The sequence below is a fragment of the Lutjanus erythropterus genome, chromosome 13 (genome assembly GCF_056507025.1).
Source record: "Lutjanus erythropterus isolate fLutEry1 chromosome 13, fLutEry1.hap2, whole genome shotgun sequence".
Taxonomy (NCBI): Eukaryota; Metazoa; Chordata; class Actinopteri; order Lutjaniformes; family Lutjanidae; genus Lutjanus; species Lutjanus erythropterus.
In genome coordinates this window covers 36259401-36283486 of record NC_139329.1, presented here as the reverse complement: position 1 = coordinate 36283486, position 24086 = coordinate 36259401, and the positions used below count along the sequence as shown (strand labels likewise).

The following is a 24086-nucleotide window of genomic DNA, read 5'->3' as shown; positions in this document are numbered from 1 at the left end:
ACGGGACAAGCGCTTAACGATTTTAGCATCTGTGCCTAGCTTAGCTTCAATGTTGGGTCTCCACAGTGAGATGTCAATCAAAATGTGATCTGCCACGCCCACACAGTTTTGGGAGTTGGCTTAAACAGCAAAATGTGGTTTTTTTTTTAACTCTCTGTAGTTTAGTTATGAATGTTTATTTTCACTCAGATTTTTGTTGGTCCTCAATTAGACACCAGAATTCCAGAGGCTTTCATTTAATCATTTGTGCTGTAAGGTCACTGCATTTTTTTTTTCACATATATTTTGACCATTGTGATTCATTTGAGGAGAAACCGAGGAGAGTTGACACACGAGGGCGAGGCAGGGTGGAGCCGGGCAGCGCAGGGCTGGTCCTGTTGCATTTGGCAATAAAATGTCCAGCTCTGCACCACCACAGCACCACCGTTTCCACACACAATATGTGTGTTTCACGTCTTCACTGTGATTCACTAAAATCATACCATATGTCTGTTTGCGACACTGCTGCGCCTGAGTTTCAGTGGTTTGACATTATTTATCTACATTTCACTCAACAATGCTATGGAGCCCTTTTTTTTTCTAAACACAGTATTTATAGCACAAACCTGAAAGGAAGGAAGCTTCTTATATCTGTAACAAAAGACACCTGCTCACGGCTAAAGGCCCATTCATAAATCCGGTACAACAGCCTGTTACAGTGTGTTATCCAACTTCAATATTTCTCTGCAGACAGACTGTTTCAGGGCCACTAACTTTGTTTCCAGATGACCTCACTGTGGAGCGATGTGATTCAGGAGTCAGCAGCGAGTTCACATACAGACCACCATCAATAGTTTATGACTTGCATTTAAAAGAGGCCCGAGAAGGTCTGTTCTGGTCGAGGTAAAACCATTATCGTCTGTGAATGAGTCATACATCTGATAGTCAGAGTTCATATGCCATGCTTTGGAAAAAAGTTGTCTGATAATCAGGGGGTCAGTAGATCACTATATAAGGGGCTCAAATGGAATATTTGACAAGATTTTAGTAGTGCAGAAACACCCTTAGAAGAATTTAGCAGTGAAAGTACAAGGACTAAAAGTCTTAATACCTGCTAGAAAATGGTTTTCAGCAATATTTACTACACCCCACATTATGAAAGTGCTGGAAAAAACTACGCATTGGCAGTCTTTGGTGATTCCATGACCTTTATCTCTGCTTCAGCGCCACCAGGAGAATAATGTTTCACTTATTCTGTCAAATATCTTCAAATCTATAAGATGGATTGTTGGCACAAAGTTTGATATTCATGATTTCCAGAGAATGAATCACACTGGTGACTTTTTGTCTGGTGGCCACTATGAGGTTGACTGTAGTGGACTGGATTGAAATGGTCTGACAACCATTGGATAAAGTTTTAAACATATGTTCATGACCCCAGAATAAACTTTGTAACAACTTTTTAGTTTAGTTTATTCGACAAATGATCAGAAAGTACCAGCGTATATGACATTGTCAGGGTTAAAGTCCAAGATTTCCATCGTGGTCCCTGACATTCCATGATGGTAACACATTCCCATCAGCCTCAGCTCTACTTTGTGTTTAGCATCAAGTGTGTCACTGTGACGTCACCCACTGGTTTGTGGACAACCGTTTTGAAGCCTCAAGTTTGGCATTGTGGTCTTTGTCATCTTGGTTTGTTGAAACCAGAAGTGACCACTTTTGGATGAGAGTGTGGAGCTGGGTAGGGGACGCATTGCAATATCTCTATCCTGACTGAGAACCTGAGGACATGCCTTTGGTAGCAACTTATCAATCATGAGGTAGCCAGTCACCCTTCTTCATTCTGTGTTACTAAACGGACCATAATTTACAAAACGAACTTCATGGTGTACTGAGGAAGACTTAACTTAGCAACTCAGGACATAAACTCACTAGCAAACTGTTTACTGAGATTTTAATCAAGTGACGGTCATTCTGTCATAAGCTTAGAAACAATCGGACATCTTTTTTACAATCAGTGGAGTCGCCCCCTGCTGGCCATTAGAAGGAATGCAGGTTTGAGGCACTTCTGGATCGGCTTCACTTCTCAGACTCTTATATAGTCAATGGTTAGCATGCTAACACACTCAATTAAAAGGAGCATGGCAAACATTATACCAGCTTAGCATCAGCATGTTAGCATGATGAGGTTTGGATTTGGCGCAAAGCACCGCTGTGAATGTAGAGTCTTGTGGTAGTAAAGACATCTTTCTCTTGACCAAAGTATTGGGCAGGCTGACCTCAACATCCAGTTATATTTTTGGCCCCTCTGGCGGGGCAGAAACATGAATAATTTAAAATTATTTATAGCCTCATATTCTTCAGCTGATACTAGTGGGTCTTGTAGAGATGCACCCCAAAAGCACAAAAAATAACATGGAAACGGACAGTTCTTCTATTCAGAGAAAGTCGGTTCTGTGATTACCTTGGCAGACTTAAGAAAGGTTGATTATCTTAATCAATCGCTGATTAAATCCACCAAGATTAATCCCCTCCCAACTGAAGAATATGACGATACAGTTGTCTATCTTTACTATAGAGTTTCAATATCCCCCAGTTAAAGGGGAGGTGGTGGTAGGCTTCAGACACTTCATAAGAAAAGTTTATTTAACTTACTTTTGTTATTTATTTTTCGTGTGTCTGAATCAGCAGCTTAAGTGTAGCGGCCGCCAAAAAGGCAGATCCAGATCCAACTGGTAACATCACTGACACGTCTATGCAGCTGTTTTACATTTCATTTCCACTTGTAGATACTGCAGAGCTAATTCCCTGCGTCAGCTCCCAAACTGTATCCACTCAGCCCAACAGCGGCTCAGGAATTCTGGCCCGTGTGCACCGAGACAGATGTCAGGTAACGGCTGAACATTCCCTGGCAGTAATGTGCTACTTCGAATTTCCAGAGAGCGCCGAATCATGTTTTTATTAGAATGCGCACCGGTTTTCCCCTTTCAGCAAAGCACCATGGTTGTCATGTTGAAAACAGCCTCTTCTGCAGTGCTATCTGGAGGCCAGTGCTCACTGTGCAGCTTTCAGACATTTTTGGCGAGACAGAGTTGGCTGCTCAGCGGAGTATATTCAAAAAGTCAGTCAATTATGAGAGGAAGGTTTCCCATTAGAGTAGAAGGGAAGGTTACAGCAATGCCAACATGTGTTTCACAAGCACATATACTATGATTAGTTATAGGCTGCTGAGCAGAAGTGGTAGCCTGAAGTGGGCCTGCATGTTTGTTTTTAGATTGTGCAGCCTCTAATAAGGACATCCATGATTAAACCTAATCAATGGTCTATTATTCAGGCCGATTCTTGATTGTGCACAATCCCAATCATTGTTATCAAGCTGATTAACTGGCTCCAATTATCAACATAATTCCTTGCTATTTACTCGTCATGTAAAAATACATCATGGAAGCAGAAGTCCTACATGAACAAGCTTTCAGATAACATCATGGTCTTCTCTACCTTTGACAACCATGTTCAATTATGTCTGGAAAAGAAATGGACAATTTGGCAAGGCAGTGAATCCAGTTTATTCCACTTTCACTTGCCAGGAAAATATTTGTGCTCGCAAGTAGCTGAATGTTGGATGACGCTATAAGATCTCTGCAACAACAGCTGCTCAGCCAGTTAGTGTTGAGACTTCCACCAAAATACAAAATGACCGAAGGCAAATCTTAACTTCTGCGAGAAATATGGAAGCGTCTGGAAACTTTTCATATTTCTCTTGCTCTGATTGATTGTATCAGACTCTATTTCTGTCCTATCAGTTCTCTGAAACCACCACCTCTCAACAAACACATGTGTTATCTGTTCTGATAACGTCTGGCTCCAAGGTGGAAGACATGAAATTTGTTTGGGGGGGAAAGTTTGTCAAGGCTGTTTTTTAGATGAGAATCATGGGGAGATATTACTATTTTAAAGTTTGGACACACTTTTCAGGAATCAGATATTTTAAACCGCTGACCTCTCCTTCACTGTCTGCTGAAGAGGAGTACAAGCTTGTGTGTGTAACACTTTGGACCCACCCTCCTTAAACTTGCTTCCCCATCCATAATGTCTCACTTGACTCATAAGTTAAACCTGATTAAAAATGTCTCCTACTCTTCACCTACATCACCCATTTGAGACTGAAGTCAGGCTAATTAGACAATTCAATAAAGGATCACAACTTTCAGCTGGATTCACCAGCTGATGTGGAAAGAGCAGATGGTCTTAAAGGGATAGTTTGGATTATCTGAAGTGCATGGGATATTTATCGATAGCCTGTTGGCACACCCCAGACTTGGAGAAGCAGAGAGGAGCACCAGCATGAAAGCTAAGCAATGTAGTGCAGCAACAAAACAGATTTTAATCACTTAAAAAAAAAAAAATCAATGCACATGCAATGCAACACGAAGCAAGAAAGTGATATCCAGGACTTGCATATAGGGCGTGAGGTGCTACAAATCAAAGCTGAACTCCAATGACGTGGTGAAGCATCAATTAATCACACATTTTTGTTTTGACATTTTATACCTTTTTGTTAGAGTGCTTACACAACACTTCACTGGAGACTCTGCAGCGATGCCACATTTGGTTGTTCTGTAGCTGTGTCGCCAGTAATGTGAGCATACAAATAAGTGTATGAATATTTTCATTACTTTACTTTGAGTAATATGAGTAGAGTGATGCTCTCTCCAAACCAACCAAACTCTATTGGTGAAATCAGTCATTTTACCTTGCAGACCACCGGAGTTGCCCATGTACCACTGTCTCAATTTGTTATTTTGTTTGTGTTATTGTGTGACTTTGGTGAATCCAAACTATCCTTTTAAAACACCAAAGTCACACAATAACACAAGCAAACTAAACAATCGAGGCAGCGGTAAAACCAGCAACTCCTGTGTTCAGTGAGGTAAAATTACTGATTTCACCCATGGAGTTTGGTTGGTTTGCAGAAAGTGATATTTGGCTTATATAACAGCTGTTTTCTCTCAGAAAAGGCCATTTGGCAGCAAAGTAAAGCCGCCACAATATTCTAAATATGGTGTATGCTTAAACTGATTTTGATTTTTTGTCTAAATTACCTCTTTGATTCTCCAAACTGGGGGTGTGCAAACCAGTCTACTGTGTGTAACACGCTGACTATTGATAAGTGCCTCATACAACCATGAGTCAAATTATCTGAACTATCCCTTTAATGTTATGAGTATATGGACACTCACAGATAGAAACCAGTGAGTTAAAATTAAAAGTAGTTAGGACTTACAGTACATTAAATGCGACTTAATCCCCAGTCAGCTTTGACTAAAAGGCCATCTGCAGTACACATTATGTTCATATTTGACCGTGTTTCCTTTCCATGCATCTTCAGGACTTATTTATGCATTTAATGAAAGGAAGGCAAATAAACACCAGAAGCATTTTTCCAATAAATTAATGTGCATTAGAGAATCAAGCAGCCAGAGAGAGCAGGTTAAATTTTTTCCCCCTTAGGCTGGCCTTAAGCTAATTGCCATCCGATGGTTATTGGTACCCTTACGTGTAGCGAAATGCTCTCTCACACTGCAAATTAGCTAGATAGCCTCCGGAGGTTATTAAACAAGGATTGGACCACATTGCTGTTAGATTGGAATACCTTAACAGGTCATGTGTATCATTAGTTTGCTTTAAAGGAAGAAATGGAAGCCTTCTTGTTGTGGCAGCGTCTCCGTGGTGTTTAAACCTACTGTACTTTCCTCTTCAGAGGAGCATGAAAACAAAACGAACCTGAGAGCACTGCAATTACGGTCACCAAATCTAAACTGAACTCAGCAATGTTTAAAACATCCAGAGTGTCTCCTCTGCGGTCGCTCGTACAATAGAGATTCGTCTTGAATGTGAAGCTCGGGAATGCTTTTTTGGCTGTAAAGTGACAGGATGCTCCGGGGTCACGTATGGTCAACTTTCCTTTTCGGTATCTTTACATTCCCCAGGGGCCTATTCCCATGGCTGAGTCTGGCACAATATGGTATGTCGGATTGCACAAGTTGGCCACAAAAATACTAGTTGTTCTTGGTGTGCGCTGATCCCTCCTGTCATCTGCATCTCTTCTGGTTTGGCCGATCATTTGTTGACTTCAGTGCGTTCAGCTGCTTTTGTCAGTCGCTCAAAGACGCTGATTATTTTTCTCATTTCTTTGTTCTCTTCCACGAGATAGAGTCGCTTTAAGAAATATGTTTACTTCCTCTGTTTGTTTAATCAAGCATGTAATCATTTTTGAGCTTGGTCTCCCCAAATTTCATGAAATGTGAATAATGTCTGGAGATGCAAATGCGTGCTCGGAGGAGAGGCGCAGAAAGTGACAGCCGAGTTTTTTTCAGTGAAGGAGAATGATGAGGACTCAACCAGTCATCCTCACACATTCAGGTAAAAGTTTCGTGACAGAAATTTAGTTTGTTGTGATGAGAGCTGGTACATTTTAATTTCTGTGGATCAGCATATCTTGTCTCCTTCAGGATAAAAGCCAGTAACTTGGTTACTGTACGCAACTGTAGTTTAAAATTTTAATTGAATTGACGCCCACAACACATAATCTGCATTTGCTGTCACTCCACAGTATTGTGTGAAACTATGCTGAACTTTTCAGCATCTGTTTAGCCACGACTGTGTGAAAGATTGAACACACGATTGCACAAGAAGCTTGGTTGTCTGGCTTGGCAAGCTTGTGCCGTGTGTGTGTGTGTGTGTGTGTGTGTGTGTGTGTGTGCGCGCACTTCAGCTCCTCTGTGCAGCTGTTCTCTGCTTCATGCTACTGCAGGCGCCCGTACAGGCAGTCAAACCAAACTTCATGGGACACATCATTTCCTCTGGTTATTTTAAGCCTTCATAACCAGCGGGATGACGGCATTTGCTCTGGCCTCCTAACACTGGGATCTGTGTGAACCACAACACATGAAGAATACACGCCCTCGCACACACAGACACAGACAAAAACCTCACCCTGGATCCCCCTTTCCTCCCCCGTCCTCAAGCTTTCGTCAACCTCATGTGAAGCAACAAGCTCTTTTGTTGGTTCTCCCGTCTGGCTATATTTATCTGGTGCGAGCTATTCCAGACTGTCATCTGTCCGATCCCAGGCCTGGTGCTATCCCCAGCCCCCTTGATTCTGTCTGAACCCAGCCTGTAATGAGGCCGTCTGGCGTCAAATTACTCAGAACACTTCATGGTCCCTCAGCGGTGCTGATGAAGATTTTCAGCAGGATGGGAGCTGGCGCTGATCTGCCTTCATGTCAGCGTGCTGTGAAAAGTGGCCTCCTAACTGCAGACTCCTGCTGCCATGTTGTGGGAATTATAGAGCGGGGGACTAGCTATTTGAATGAGAAAGGGGGCATTCATATTGTTTTTACATAGTTAAGAATCATCCTCATGGAAAATGAAGACAGTTAAGAAACATTGTTATTGAAGTTATCCATCAGGTGCCAGGTGTTTGCAACGGCGGCACATCACAGCTATTAACTCCTTCAAATGTTCTACTTTTCTCTTTTAATCTGTTATTTTATCAGTTTCATTGCTGAAACACACATCACCTGTGACAGAAACACGCCTGGCATTGAAAAGGAAGGATGAGGTTTGGATTTAAGGAGGAATATGTAAAAATTGCACATCCAAAATTGAGTACTGCAGTGCAAACAGAGTCGGAGCCATACACAAAATATTTAACAGTTTGAAATCCTGAAGCACGTTGTTTCCCCAGCCCCCTCCTCCCCAGACTCAAGGAAGCTCAGGCAGGCTGCAGGAGCACTGCAGGAGTGCAAGACAAGCAGAACATTGTGATCTGACAATAACAAGCGGCGACAAGTCCTACGCTGTAAATTGATCGGCTGTTTCTACCTGTAACTCGTCTGTCAATGTAAAGCTAATCTAGCTACTGCCCCTCAGTATTAATCATTTTTTATGACTCATAAACAGACACTTACTAATTCTGTGAACATTCGGCATTAATTTGAACTGTAGGTAACATGGACACAACTAAAACACAAGTTATGGAGCAGAAAAGAAATTTCAAACGACATGGCAGCTATAACATTGTTGTCAGAGGAGCAGGAATTTCACTTTAGCATGTCTCCTTGATCTCTGTTGACATCATGTGCATTTTATCATTTATTACAGTAAATATACAGTAAAACAGAGTCAGAGTTTGGACTTACAGGGACAGTTCAGGCCAATATTTCTTAAACTAATCAACTCACACCAAAACAGTATAGATGGATAAAAAGCACAGGCAGAGTCTCAGGCAGTGAAAAACAGATGTCTAAATATGTTTTTGATTTTGGGGTGAAAGGCTGCTCTTGTCTAATGTCTGGTCAGGAAAGTGCAACAGATGAAATGTGGCTCAAGCTGGCCGAGCATCAGGAAATCACAGACTGTTGTGTTGTGCCCACATCTTACTGAGACCCGCTCCACAAAAAAATGTCCTAGATCAAGATGTTGCACTTGACAGACAGACCAGTTCTGAGTAAGACGGGACGCAAGACTCTGACAGGACGAGGGGGAGGAGGACTCTGTGTTTACATCAGCGATGCTTTGTGCACAAACACAGTCGCAGTTGATGGAAAATGTTTCCCAGATGTCGACCATATTATCATCACCGTCCTGTTTACATTTAAATTGATACAAATAAAAAAATGCACTATTGAATTGTCTCCTGTATTTTCTGTATTTACTGTATGTATTTTCTGCATGTATGTATCTTAAACAACTTGTTTTATTCTGTTCTGTGTTATATTTTATCCTATTCTGCTCAGAATTTGATTTCCAAATGTTCCTTTCCTTGAAAGCGCTAACAACAGTTGATCATTAATAAAATACAAAACACACATTTTCTCTCAGTCATGTCTCTTTTTTCTCACATTTTAAGTTGAAATTTAAGTTCCCTCTTTCAACAAATGGGTCCACCAGACAAAAAAATGTCAAAGAAGATGCATTTACTATAATTTCCAGACCAGTGATTAATTATTGCTGAATACATTTTTAGTTACTTAAAGTCTTAAGATCATCATGGATTAATTGATTGAGGATTTAATTTAATTATCTGTATATATGTTTTATGTGTGTAGCATGAAGGGACTGCAACCCTCAGTTTGTCATACAATCCTGTGCTGTGCAATGATAATAAATCACATTGATGATACCTTGAATAAGTGAGAATCTGTGAGACTAGGAGTGTCAAAACCTCGCCTGTGACTAAATGCACCGAGCAGAAATATTTTACAGCATATCATCGCACCTTGCGGCTAAAGCTCAGTCCCCGAGTCTTGGAGCAGAGGCTAATACCGTCTCAGAGTCGAGAACTAATTAGAAGCACAAAAAACCATTAGTTTGGAGTCTGATGTCTCATGATTAACCACTGCGGCCTTGTGCTTATGAGTCATACACCCTCTGGGCTGGAGGGAGTCCCCGCACTCACAGTGGATTTCTCTATATTTAAAATAGTGAGTCATATGCATGTGTAAGCTACTGTCCCTGCTGGACTTGTGAAAATAGCAGAACAAAGTCTCTAAGGGACCCTGCTATGTGGAATGGGACTTGAGACATGTGAAATGAAACATACAACTCATGAATGTTAAAGATGTTTTACATTTTTCTCTCTTTTCATATACATTACTGTATATAGAACTTGCTAAAAGGATCCAAGTTCCCAGGAGTTGGAGAGCCGCTGATAGAGGAGACAAAAAACACATCTGATCACAAACTGGTCTCTCAGTCCCTGTTTCGAGACCTACCTCAGCTCCAACACTGAGCATTCCTCAAAACTTGGCTAATTGCGGCACACTTGCATTCTTTCACCACATTTGTTTTGTCTATATTAGGTAAGAGAAGCGGAGGGACAATTTGATTAAAGCCTCCAGCTTTGGCTTGTTACTAACTGACCGAGCCGACTCCAGATGTTGGAGTGGAAACCTCAGGCTTTTCCTAACACGTCTCAGATGAATCAGCCAAACGCTGGAAACATTTCCCATGATTCACGCTGCTTTTCCAGTGCCATGGCGGCCTTTTGTTGCTCCACACCGGCCACATCAGTCTGGTTCCACTGATCGGAGCATGTGAGGTACATGCGATGCCGTGTGTTCGACAAAGCGAGCATTGTTCTAAAATCTGATTTAGGCATTAGTTCATGTCATATGATGAGGAAAGATAACAATATCTGATGATGTTACCAGCTGATAACATTCACGATAAAAAAGGAGGAAAGATCTGGAGAGTTTATCTTGGGAGGTAAACCAGTAATTCCATAAAAGCCCTTCAGGGTAAGGAGCGTTTTCCTATTCCCTTTTTCCTTTTAATTTATTTTCAATGGATAAGAGAAACAATGACAGTTGGAACAGAACTGATTTCTCTTTATTCAACCAAAAATGATAAAACAGACTATTCTCTGAAAAAAAAAAAAGAAAGAAAAAAGGAAAAAACCCATAGAGGCCACTCGTATCGAGACATCTGGTCATGCATAATTCCTGCTTATTGAAAACTTGGCAGTTCTGTGATGATGAGAATTTTCTCTGGAGTTTTCATTTTGGGCACTAAACTCCCCAACAGCTCTTATCAAAAATAAACATGCACAGTTGAGTTGCTGCAGTGGGGGAAGAGTATGAGCCTGTCTGTCTCAGGGTCATAACGCACGCAGTTTGATTTTAAATGTTCCACTTCAGGTCTTGGCCCCGCTGTGGTCTTACAGGTAACCTAACGTGAATGACAGTATCAGTGCAGTACATCTCCGTGCAGTAGGCAGTATTTGTCTCTTTGATGCTATGCAACGCTGTTGGTTTGTTTTATTATGACTTTCTTGTGTTTTATGGTGTTTACTTACTTATTATATTCAGTAATTGACATTAATCTTATGATCGTCCATATCCTGTTGCCTGCTGCTGCTGCAATGTTCTCAAAAATATCATGAATCAAATCTAATCTACCATTCCAGATTTCCGAGTATGTCAAGCTTTCGCCCAAGGGCACAAATTTAATAGGACTTTGTCCCAAACACTTTTGCGGTCCACTGTTGCTGTGTCGTTCTCTCGTGATACCGTACAATCAGAGATCATCTGGGAATTTCTAAATGCAGTGTCACTGCTTGAACGGCTGCTTTCAAACTCACGAACCGTACATTTTTTCAAGGGCACGTCTTGGCAGAAGTTGTGTTCTGCCCTCATTCTCCATCTGTATCAAGCACACAATGTCACCGCCACAGTATGAAGGGCTACGCTAAAGACTAGGCACTGGTTCGACAACTAAAGCTGGGAGATTGTCCTCAGCTCAGTGTGTCCACCACTTTGTTCCTGACTAAACTATCTCAAAAACTATTGGACGGATTGCCATTCGACACTGTACAAACATTTGTGGTCCCAAGAGGATGAATCCCTCACTTTACCTCGGGCTGCAACACAAAAAACATTACTTCTTTACCTTTATTAACAAATGCCTCAAAAACTAATTAACCTTCTGGTCAGCTTCAGCTGTACTCAGTGACACTAAAATGGTGAACATGGCAGGCTAACTGTTTTACCCACTTCAAGTATGTTAGCATGCTAAAGTTAGCAATAAAATCACATTACTGTAAATGGTAAGTGAGTAAAAAGTTAATCAAGATGGCCTTACTTATCTTAGTGAGGTGTATGATGAACAGATATTTTGGTAACATGAAAAATTCATCTATATTCTCATGTTCAATGCACCAACACAAAAAACCCTCACTGGTCTCACTCCTGTAGCTGTAAAACCCCTAACAGTTCTAAAGAGGATGATGAATGCTAAATGTTGGCGTGCCCTCCAAAGTGTTTAACTTTTTTTAAACGTCGCAGTCCTCTGGAGTAAACGTCGACCATTTTTCTCCTTCATCCATGAAGCTCTAGCTTAATGCTGATGTAGGCAGGCGTGTAACTTTGTGCTTAGAATTGGCTAAGATTGCATGGCGGCACGGCAATCAAAGTTAAACAACAATTTGAACTCCCAAATCGCCACTTACAGACCTGAAATCTGGGTGTAGACCATCCGTCACTAATCTGCTACAAACCCCCCCCGTCCACTGACTTATCTGATTGACGTGTAAAGGGGTAAAACAACATGGGAGCTACACCATAAGATGGCCTTTGACCTTCCACCTAGGGACAGAATCTGGGCCTGTGTTTATGTACAGAAACTCTTTTGTGTACACACCCAGGGCTAAATGAGGTCTGTGTGTGGGCTGTCTGCCCGCTCTAAGCAGATCACGGCCCTAAAATATAATCCGAGCAGCCTGCCGTTGACAGCCAGCAACCTCAAAGAGAGCAATGTGGGAAAGATCATCTGCCAGGGGAGTATAGAGTCCTCAAGGCGAGGGACATGTCGTTTTTTTCAGTGTTCTTGCATCACAATGAGAATAAACTGAGCTGTGATATTTTCTCTAAGTCGCCGAGTCCTCTGCTTTAAGTGTGAATTCAGAAGGAAGAGAAGTTATGTCTCTCTTATTTTGGAAGGGTTTGCATCTGTCACATCTGTGGCCCTGTGAGGGACCACAAATAGTTTCTCCCGCTTTAAAGGATTATTCTGATTTATCGCAACTTGAATCTTAGTTTTGAAGTTATAGTCATCATTTCTGTCAGTAATTATAGAGTTGTAGTCATCAAGTTAATTGCCAGAAAGAAGTTAGACGGAGGGAAAAAACATGAGCAGTCAGACGAGCAGACTGACTTTAAAGAAACCCGTAGGCAGAGCTAGTGGGCACCAATTGATTCACCATTTTTCTGTATAAGCAATTAGCCTGTGGTGATTTAATTAAGCTCAAAATTTAGAATATGGCATTATATAACAACAATAAATAAGTTAAACTAAAAGTGTTGAACTAACTTGGGACCTCTTCTACAAGGCAAGGCCTTGAAAATATGTAATACAGTTGAATATTGCATTTTTAATGAGCATGCAAGATTACAAAACTATCAAGTTACCACAAAGTAATAAGCACACAGTGAACCTGGAGCCCCTGGGACGCCCTAAAGTCTGGGGCCCTTGAGCAGTCGCCTAGTCGGTAATCCAGCCTCGTCCCAAGGTTAGCCAGTTTAATTGGAAGAGTAAAGTTATTGCCCAAACTGTCGGTTCATCACAGTTTACAGGCCGAGTTACTGGTTCAATTTTGACTTATCATGCAGGCTGTAATCATGCACATGTTCACTTAGTTTTACCTTCAAATAAATATTTTTTTGGGGGGAGGTAATTTGGCAAAAATATTGGCTTATTTGCTCCATGTCTGGTTGTTGGACCGACTTTTCTTGCACTGTAGGATTTTTTTTGTAGGGATGTCATTGTGTTTCAAGATCTTAGCAATAACTTTGTTGAACTATGTTATTATAACTGACACAAATGATGATGAAAACTATGAAAATAAGATGCAGTGATGGGAAGTACTGAAGTACAACTTCTCTTCTTAGGTGGAGTTTTCAGGAATCTGTAATTTACTTGAGTCTTTATTTTTCTGTCAACTCCTCCCTACTCCCTACATTTTCAGAAGAGGCTCTATAGTTTAGTTTTAATGCATCTGAGGGGAATGATTGATCGTTTTAATTTTACGCATCAAGACTGATTTTAAACCTAAGTGCTGCATGGCTCGAATGGCTCCTCCGACAGAAAAAAGTACCAAAAAAGACAACATGATCCAGGAAGACAAGCATGTAAAAAAAGACAAAACTAAGGAACTCCATCTTCTGGTGAAATAACTCTATAAATTTGTTCTTTGAGCACAAGCAAACTAACACACTTACATATGATCTGTGATCTTTATTAACACAGAGGTGTGTTTGTTTGCCTGTGCTTGAAGAATAAATTTATAGTATTAAGTCAGCAACTATTTGTCTGCATAACTTTATATCAAGCAAGACGTCCAGGATCATGTTGTCTTTTTGATTTGAAACCTAAACGGATGAGACTGGATGAGAATGGAGCTGAATATAAAAAGGTAATCAAAGTTGTTTGTAAACATTGTGACTGAAGAGATGTTGGTTCAACTTAACATCTTAAACTGCTTGAAAGAGTTTATTTGTTTTGAATCATTACAAAATTACCTGAACTTTTCTTTTCAATCAGTCAACTTAAAAGGCAACAAACAGCAAATATCTGTACTTGTACTTGAGTAAAGGATGCATTTACTGTTGCCATCTCTGATTTTAACCCAGTGTGAAGTTATAATAAAGTGGAATTATCCTTTACATACCTGTATTTTGCAGAAATAAATGATTATCATCCCTGACTTTTCCAAGCTACTCTTTTGCATTTTACTTTTCTGGCTTTTTACTGCAGCTGACTTGCTTATCAGACCTCTGCAGCTCAGTGTGAATGAAGCAGCGGTGAGCCCAGTGTCTTGCTCAAGGACACCTTGACAGGAGTTATTGCCGTTACAGGAGTCAAGCCTCTAACATTTCCATTATGGGCCCGACACTGTAATCACTGGGCAGACATGCCGCCCACCCTGTTGCTGCAGGTCAGATATAAAATTCTACCTGTAGTAACAAGATGAAGTTATAGAGAGGAAAGGAGCAGGGTGAGGCCGGCTGCCCGTACAGCTAACTTTGGATTCTTGCAATGATGTTTGCCTCGGGCCAGAATCCCCCAAAAAATAGTTAATAAACCATGACTCACTGAAACTTTCCCTCTGAAGTTCCGGATAAAACACCAGGCAGGCAGAAGTGAGGGAGGTTATATCATATTAGAAACGCTATCAATATTGATTGTCTCCCGTACTCAGAGATGTTATGAGGGTCTCATAAAGTCCTCCAAAGTACAATAATGTTTTAAAAGAAACACGCTTGTTCTACAGCAGAGAAACCTCCAGAATTTATCCTATTTTTAAAAAAAATGAGATATGTTAAGATGAAAATGTAAACTGTGTATATTTTGTGCAGGTCAACTAAAACTATTCTTACTATTTAAAGACTGAAAAACATCATACAGGAATTTAGGACAAGCAACTATGTAAATATACAAGTTTTATTTATTCAAGTTAATTAAACTTAAATTTCTATTATTTCTTTTCAGAGCTCTTCTAACTTGAAGTAGTTTTACTTGAAATGATGAGTGTACTGCATGATGACTGTACTGAAAAGTGTTCAATCAACTCATTAAAGGAGAAATCTGTAATATATTTACTGCAATTGTCATAAAAATACCATTGTATGCCATAAGAGGTCAAGGAAACAAGATTAAATACCTGTTTAATTTTATAGTCCAGCTATCCGCCTCTGAAATCCTGTTCTGGGCCAGAATAAATGTTTTAGTTTGTCTGTTTCACATCAGTTACAGCTCAAATTAATGCTGAATGTTTGCTGAATGAGTGTGTCTGTGAGTTGTAAGAAATCATTAATAATCTTTTAGAGGGAGTGGGTGTTTATGACGGTTAAATTGAGCAAAATGTTAATGGAGTCTGGCAGCAAAAGGTAGGCAGCCATTAAACTCCACGGTGTGTTATTTCAGAGCAGTGGCCTTTTGTTTTCAGGATAACGGATTTAACTTAGCATTGACGGACAAATGACAGTTATAAACAGCTGATCGACTCATCCTGCGCTCCTGCAGTGTTCCTGCAGCCTGCATGAGCTTCTTCACATCTGGAGAAGGGTGGAGCGGAGGGAGACAACTCGCTTCAAACATAGATTGTATATTAAATATGGATTCAACAGTGTGTGGCTCCAACTCACTGTCTGGACAGCAGTGCTCATTTCTGGACATGCAATCGCTACATACTGCTCCTTTAAATAAGGTTTCGAAAGAAATATGATCAATATATTAGCAGACTTAAGCAGGTTGTTTGTTTTCACAATTATGAAAAAACAATGAGAAGCTTGAATTCAGTCTGTATCCCTTTAAACTTTAATTGGGAGCAGTTTCACATATTGTCTCGGTGCCAACGCTGGAACAAAGTAGCTCTAACAGAAGCAGCTGAGGCTGAAAGTTCTCTGTGTGAAATGAAGAAGTGACTTTTCAAACTGAGCAAATATAGAAGGAAATCAATTTTTTTTGCCATGTTCTTCAGTGTTGTTCAACTTAATATCTTAGGCTTATTAAACGTGTTCTTTCAAATAAAGCAGGTTTGTGTGACCAGAAAAGTTTCTTTGCTTTGAATCATTGTTACAAAATTACTTCAACTTGTCTTTTCTAATTCAGTCAACTTAAAATTTCAAGGCAGCCCAGACACTAAAGGTTTTAGAGGGAATGTTCACCCCCAAAATAAAAAATTAACATTTTCCTCCACCTGTAGTGCTCAGTAGTTTTAGCGAGAGATGTCTGCCTCCTCTCAAATATAATGGGACTAAGTGGCACCTGTCCTTTGGTGCTCAAAGAATGAAAAAATACATTTGAAAAATTCAGCAGCAATGTCCTTTTCCAGAAAACATGACCTAGTTATTCAAGATAATCCACAGACCTGAACAGTTTTATGTAGGGACTAGTTTCTTTATTTCTTCCTTCCTTTCTTTCATTCTGCAGTTAAATCTAGATAAACTACCAGAAAGACAATAGTCTGAATGAAACAGCTCACAACAAGGTTTGTGGATTGTCTTGAGTAACCCGGTTAGGATTTCTGGAAAGAGACACTGGTTTTGAAATTTTCAAACATGTATTTTTTGTGCTGTGAGCACCACAAGCTGAATTCCATTTTAGTCCAATTATATTTTGGAGAAAGCAGACATTTCTACAAAAAGGTATCTGCAAAACCCAACAACTCACACCAAAACATTTTTTAAAAATATTTTATTAGTTAATTATTATTATTTTTCTTATTTATTTTATTTTTTTTGCAGTGTATAAGATTTTTCTTCTCCTTGCTCATTTTCAACCATATGCAGTCTTGTATTTTGTTCCAGATTACATTTTATATTGTATGTATAGTTTTGTGTTGGAAGTGTAAAACACCTAGCACTTATCTTTTGGACATTCAGCCCCTCAGTCACATGTGGAGGGATTTCCACGGAGAGAAACCAGACGAAGGACGGTGCATTCTGCTCTGCATTTATAAACATTCTGATTTTCTTGTTTGGATTTACTCCACATGCCCCATTTTCTATTCTGTCCTATCATTCTGTGGTGTTTAAACTGAGAGGTGAGGGGAGGGTCACACAGTGTGTCTGTGGGACCAGCACAACCAGCACAACACTAATCTCATCAATTTCCCAATGCAAATATTGGGACTTATTAATCTTCTGTGCAGACACTTGTAGTCACACCATTCTCCCTGCCAACTCTCAAGGAACACATAGAGGCCTTGTATACAGACACTTCACAAAGCCCAGGCAAATTTCATGTTTATTTTTTCTTGTTACCATAGAGACATTATACTCTGGGGGAGATAGCAGGCTCATATGAAGTCTTGGGATGCAAATCCCCTTGTTAAGCTTTGCAATTGAAAATGCAAACACATTCAGAAGCAAGACGGCGCTAAAACACTCAGAAATGTGCATAAACCATCAGACAATGTTTGTGGTGGATGTTGTGGTCTTATTATATGTTATTTGAGCAATTTAAGGCTAGTTTTTGCAATTAGGTGCATGGTAATTCAATCGATGCTCTTACAATGTTATCTAATGGATTTTTCACATCTTATATACTGGTAGTATTTTACACAGAGCATCGTTACTCCTGCCAGTAGACTTGGACAGGAATTTATTTTCTCCCCCTTTCGTCTGTTTGTCTGTCTCTTCATCTGTCAGGACATATTTGTATTTTAGAAAACACCAATATTTTAGAAATGGATTTCCAGAAAACAACAGAAGACAAATCAAAAGACAACAAACAGGCTTTGTAGGAAAGTCGGTAATGGGGGAAGAAAAGAAAGAAGTCATTAAAGTTTGTGTGACGGAAAAAGGGAGTTTTCCTTCTTAACACATTTTACATGTTAGGAAATAGTTGCTGAAAACTTGTGAAAAGACTGAATTATTGAGTTGGACCATTAAAATGTTGTTCACAACTTCTGCGACAGGATTTTTTAAGACCCCAGCACTACATAAACTCTAACACCGTCAGTTATGAACGCAACTCTCTCAGTCCAACTCAGGCCAGCAATTCACTTCAGCTCACTTCAGTTCCAACAACCCAACAAAGAAGAAAAAAAAAATGCCATCCTATCATCGACCTTTGGTTCTGGTGGCCCAAACATGCCTGGACATGTTTAATAAATCTGCTAAAAGGAGTGTCCATGTCTCAGATCTCAGTGGTGTTTGATGCTGAGACAGCGGAGCGGAAACGCCCACCCGCATTTCAGAGCAGAGAAATTTATAAACTTAGAGATCTTTTTAATCATTCAAATTTGTTTGGATGAATAATAACACATGTTTCTGTGGTGTGACAAACTCAGAACAGACATTTATCACAGACTTTAACTTTTCACAGCCAGCAGAGGGGTGTGTCAGTGGACACGGCTTCCTCAGGAGCACACAACTTCCAAACAGATTTATATAACAACATCAAAGGCTGTGTGCCTACCAACAGGCCAAAAAACAGGAAAAAACAACAAAAAACTCCATTACCAGGCCAACCAAACAATGTGTAAGCAGTGGAGTGCAATTTATGGTTTGGAAATAACTACCCTGGCAGTTTTTCCTAACCTTGGTAAAGTGGTGGTTAAAGAGCAGCCTTTCTGGCCGCTGAAGAGACACAGAGCCGCTGCAGGCTGTTTTAAAGACTCTGAACAGGAACATGTCATGTCCAATTTCAGATAGAGCCACGATAAAGCGAGCATCCCTTGATCTGAGGGAAAAAAGTGCTGTCACATGGCTGCGGAGTGCAGAACCCTGCTGGTCGTCCGCTCTCAATGTCAAAAAAGATGTGACTCTTTTGAATTCTTGGTTGAAATGATATTCAGCGATGCGCAGGGTCTGAAAGGGCTGGCAGGTATTTAGTAAGCTTGGGTAGGTTATCAATCACAGGTGCAGGGCTGAAGCGAGGGCCATGACATCACCTGAAGGCTAAAGACGCACGAATGAATGCTAAAAAGTTTTGACCCTGACACTCTTAATCTCTCATCTTACATTTTCTTCATATATTTTATGTGAAAAGAAGATTATAGAATTGATTTGCAGAGCTCCTGCTTACGCTCACACTGCATCATAATTGTTCCTGAGGCTGCTGTGTGGGCGGAAGAAACACGATGGTGTAAGAGTATGGGAAAGTGGTAGGTTGCACTGAAGAAAACTCATGGAAAATATTAGTGTTATAAGGGAAGGCTCACTGTGCTGTGTTTATGATTTACCTCATTTCACTTCTGCTACTGAACAAGACGTTCCTGAAGGAAGAGAAACATAATAAGTCTGTGTGCAGGTAGACCACAGTACCTCTGTAACAAAAAAAAAAAAAGTGGCAGTGACTTGAGGAACGCCCAGGCATCTGGACGTCATGTGGCGCCCGGCCTGTGACATTTGAAGCTGTAAACACAGGGAAGAAATGAAACCCTCTGTAAGGCTCCTAGGTGGCTGTTGGTGGACGAGTCCCCCGACAGCTTGTGGCAGGCATTTTTCTGGAGCGCAGGGGGTCCAAAATCTAATCAGTGACTCGGTACATCTGGTCAACATTAGCATTTAGTTCTCCAGGGTCAGTGGGTGAGCACTGTTCACACTGAGGCAGCAAAGATTCTGCCAGCAGATAATTAGATGAGGAGAAATGGTTCCTTCATACAGTTATCCCACTTTATTCTGCCATTATTTTGATTAGGGGAACACTTGGCTTTGGAAAGTTACAATGGTTATTGCACCATTTAACCAGTCAGCACTAGGACTGACAGCTTGGTCAATCGGTTGGTCAATACCTCATTGGTTCGACAATCGCTGGTATCACTTTAATGAGGAGAGAAGCACTTCTTAATCCATTATTTTTGAGACAAATGCAGACCTGATGAATTTTATTTTTGAGTAACAGGCTATTTACTTAACATTTATTCAACTCCAAACTAAGATCAAGCACAATCGCTAGATCAGCCTCCAGCCTCAGAAGACAAAAGAACTGAGTGCAAAAATGAAGGCAAAATATCCTGGATACCAGCGTTGATGACAAATCTGTAGCCATCCTGCACAATATAGTGATCGGGGTCAGAGCCTACATTGTGTGCAACATTACAGTTACAACGTTACCCTTAGTTACATTAAGTCCACTGCATGATGTTTCCTGTACTTTAAATAATGATGGGGCTGCAACGTTTTAAAACTAAAATGTGACATCTCTAAAAAGTGGTGGAAACGTTGGGACAACATACTGGCAACTTTTAAACTATCTTGTTGGTGGTTACAACATCGCGTGTCATAAAAGTTTAGTTACAACTATGTTTCTGCAACAAGTTTGTGTTAGTAGGATGTGGCTGATTAGTTCATCTAGAGATAAGGTGCCATGGAATAATTAATTGGTTGAACAGCGGGTAGAATTTCAGTCAACCAAGATTTTCTTTGGCTGACTGCAGCCATGCTAACAACTGTCTGTACATCTACATTGGGATACTGCTAAAGGTTTCTCTTAATTGCCCGCAAATGCAATTTGACCACACTCACACAGCTGCTCATTCAGCGTACAGCTAATTCTTCAGCGGAGGTTTCGCTGTCACGTCAGTCAGCGGGGTTTATCTATAAATGAGCAAACAGAAGGGCAGATGACTCTTTTCATGCTTGTGGCGAACAGATCACAGTGCAGAGGAACTGATTCCAGCTCTCCCGCTGAGCTTTGATTCTGTGCCACAGAAACAAAGCGATACTCCTCCGTGCAGATCAAGAGCCACTTTTTCACTTTAGCTGCCAATGAGACACTCGTGGAGAGGTTTGCCCGGACTTAATTGGAGTGGAATTTGCAGTGAGAGTTTGAAGATCTGACAGCCGGCAGAAGACAATGGGCTCGACAGCTGTTCTAAGTCCAAGGCTGTTCCTGCCAACTCACCATATGTACAATGTTGTGCTGAGGTGACTTGGTTAAGCTGTTTGACGACAGCGTTTCAACTTCCCATCCACATACCAGATTTGCCACACCCAAACCCAAAGATGGGAACGTAGTACATACTTCGTTTCAGTACTTAAGCAGTGTTTTCAGGTATCTGTACTTCACTTGAGTAGTTCATTTTCTCACAACTTTTTACTTTTACTGTATTTTCTATGCCCTACATGGGACAAACACACATGTAAAAGACAATTCCTTGGTGTATCCAACAGGTCATCCAACAGACGTAACAAGACAAAAATTACGATGAAAACAATGTAGGAGATGTGACAAACGAAAATGATGTAAAAGACAAACGATGTAAAAGACATAAGAAGACAAAAATGATATAAAAGACGCTACAAGACAAAAATTATGTAATGACACATGACTATGTAAAAGACATGACAAGGTGGAAAAGGTGGAAAAGACAAAAAGAAAGTAAAAGATGTAACATGACAAAAAAGATGCAACAAGAGGAAACAGACAGTACGAGAGGCTCAGTTAGCTTTGCGCAGAAATGGCTGGTAGAAATGTCCTTCACAGGACTACTTTGAGTACAGAGCCTCTACTTTCTCACTTTTACATGAGTGAAGACGTTGACTTGCTTGTCTTTTTACACAGGTATCTGGACTCCTAATTGAGTGAAGAATTTCTGTATTTTTGCCACCTCTGCTCAAACCCTGTTCACCCCACACTAACTGCACTCACACTCAGCAGGAATAAGAAGAGGAGCGTCAGCATCATATCACACTGAGAAAGGTACATCTGTAGCTGAGTTTGCTCATGCACTATGGGGCCATTGTATGGGCCCCGGCCTCCCAGCATCCCCCTCCCCAACGCACACACTGCCTCTCACACTCCCTTTCTAGCCCGTCTCACACTTTCATCTCTCCTCTCTGGGTGGATAAGGAGCAGCTCTGCCTGCCACTGCGCACTTCCCTCTGAAAGAGCCATTCATCGCTGCCGGCAGAGGGACCTCAGCTCACCTCCTAACCACAGAGGGATTCAGCTTCACTACCTCCTGCCTTTTGGCAACACGCTTTCAATGCAAACATTCTCAAGGTAAATGCGCTCACACACACAGGCAGGCACAGACTGAAAAGCAAAGGGAGGAAAAAAAAAAAACTGCATTTGATGAGAAATCGACAGATGTCGTCTCAGACCTTGGACCAGGGTCAGACCCTTGGCACATCTTTCCCCCTCATGTATTGAGTTTCATCCGAGAAAAGTAAGGTTTCACCGGTGAGCAATGAATGGCATGAAGATTGTGAGAGTGGACGACAAAAAGTAAAAGAAAAATGGAAAAAAGACAAGACTTCATCTGGAGTTTACTAATAAACATTTTGCTCAGTGCAGTCCTCCTGCAGGTTAAAGTTTGTTTAGTCTGAGTTTAAAAGGCAGAGTTTTCATTAGCTTGTCATGCTTTGATTTATGCACTGGGGAAGCCTCAGACAGTGATGGTGATCTGATCTCCTCCTGTGCATCCCTGACAGAGGGCAGCAGAAGGAGGGAACAGGACACCAACAGAGTGATTTGCAGTGGCACTTACCTCCATGACCGGGGCTGGGGAGGCAGAGCAGCAGGGTCAGGAAGGCACCGACCAGGACCGAATGCGGGGCTCTCATATTTTCGTGCTGAAAGTTAAGTCCTCCACTCTGACGTTAAAGACACTCCATTCAGAAGGGACTGAATGAGTTTCCAGTTTTGGGACCTGCTACAGGATACTCCTCTATGTGAAGGGGCAGGGCTGGGGAGGGACCATGAGAGGGACGCCCTCTTTCAACCCTGTCTCCCCCCACCACCACACCCACACCCCTCTGGCACACTTACACACACTCAAAGATTGAAAAATCATATCCTGCTTACTGCTTCTCCCTCCTGCCTCTGCACTTACTCAAGTTCAAGACCTGTTAATACACACATGTGCAAAAAATCAGTGAAACACAGCGTCTCACCTTTCTATGAAGATGGTTAAGAAAGTTTTAGTCTCATTTAGTCACATTAACATTTATCTAAATGCACATCTGTCCTAGTTCAACTAACATCCTGATTAAAACACACATTTAGCTATTCTTACAATAATTATTTTACTTTATTCATATACAGAAGTCTTTTTTTTATCTTTGTCCTGCACACAGCACCTAGACCAGCTAAGTCCTACTCAGTCAATGTGTCAATTGTCATAAATAAGCAAGTTAAAGGAGAAATATGCGGCAATTGCACATGCAAAAATGAGTACTACAGTTCAAACAGTGAGCTGAAGCCATTGATGGTATATTAAATAGGTTGAAATCCTATTTCATATATGATCTATGGGTGAAACAAGTTTTTTCCCCTGACTCCTTCTCCCCAGACTCGGGGAAACTTGGGCAGGCTGCAGTAACACTGCAGGAGTGCAGAACGCGAGCAATATTATAAACTGATCAGCTGTTTACAACCGTCAGCTTTCTGTCAATACTGAAGTTAAGCCTGTTATCCTGAAAATACAAACTGTGTCTCACTGCCTGCCAGACTCCATCAACATTTTGCTCACTTCTTCTAAAAGATAATTAATGATTTCGTATGATGCAGACATGCAAATATTGTGAGGATTGGATCTGTCAGTGCTTAAATAACGTGCGAATTTCAACCAGATGCTAAATGTGAACTCACATGGAGGAAAAAAAAAGTGGCACAGCGTCATTCCGCTGTGCTCCAGCAGCACCAAACCTGTGATTCACATATAAGAGTTCACAAACATGCTTCCTGTACCACCTCGCAAATCAAACACCTGCTACCAGCGTTACCTCTCTGCCTCTCTCTAAGTCCACTCCTGGATTCATGGAGCTCCCTGCTTTTGTCTCACTCAGTAATTGGAGTGGCCTTCGGAGACCAGCGGCTGCCTCCTGCAAGGATAACCCTTTTACTTTTAATTAAAGACAAATCAGGTTGCCCAACACTCTTTGCGCTTTATCTTTCTAGCCTTTCCCTTGATCAATGTCTCGTTCTTTATGTTTTTGTTCAACAAACCTTCTCCCGGAGCTAATTAAGCTCACACTTTAGAGTGGAATCGAGGTGGGTTGTGTTGGATTTGCATTCACTATCTCCCCTCTATTGATAGGGCAGGGACAATGGAAAAGTTTTACTGCTCAAGTTATGGAAGGCACTCA

The 24086-nt window shown here is 41.0% G+C and overlaps 1 protein-coding gene across 1 annotated transcript in view; it reads right to left on the bottom strand.

Annotated features, from left to right (window-relative positions):
* The window catches only part of cspg4 (chondroitin sulfate proteoglycan 4), a 99005-nt gene extending 76259 nt beyond the window's left edge, over positions 1 to 22746 (bottom strand). The window contains exon 1 of the mRNA XM_084734343.1: positions 22487 to 22746. Within this exon, the coding sequence (XP_084590469.1) occupies positions 22487 to 22562 (76 nt within the window). The 5' untranslated portion in view covers positions 22563 to 22746. The remainder of the gene's footprint in view (positions 1 to 22486) is intronic.
* Between the last annotated feature and the right edge of the window lie 1340 nt (positions 22747 to 24086).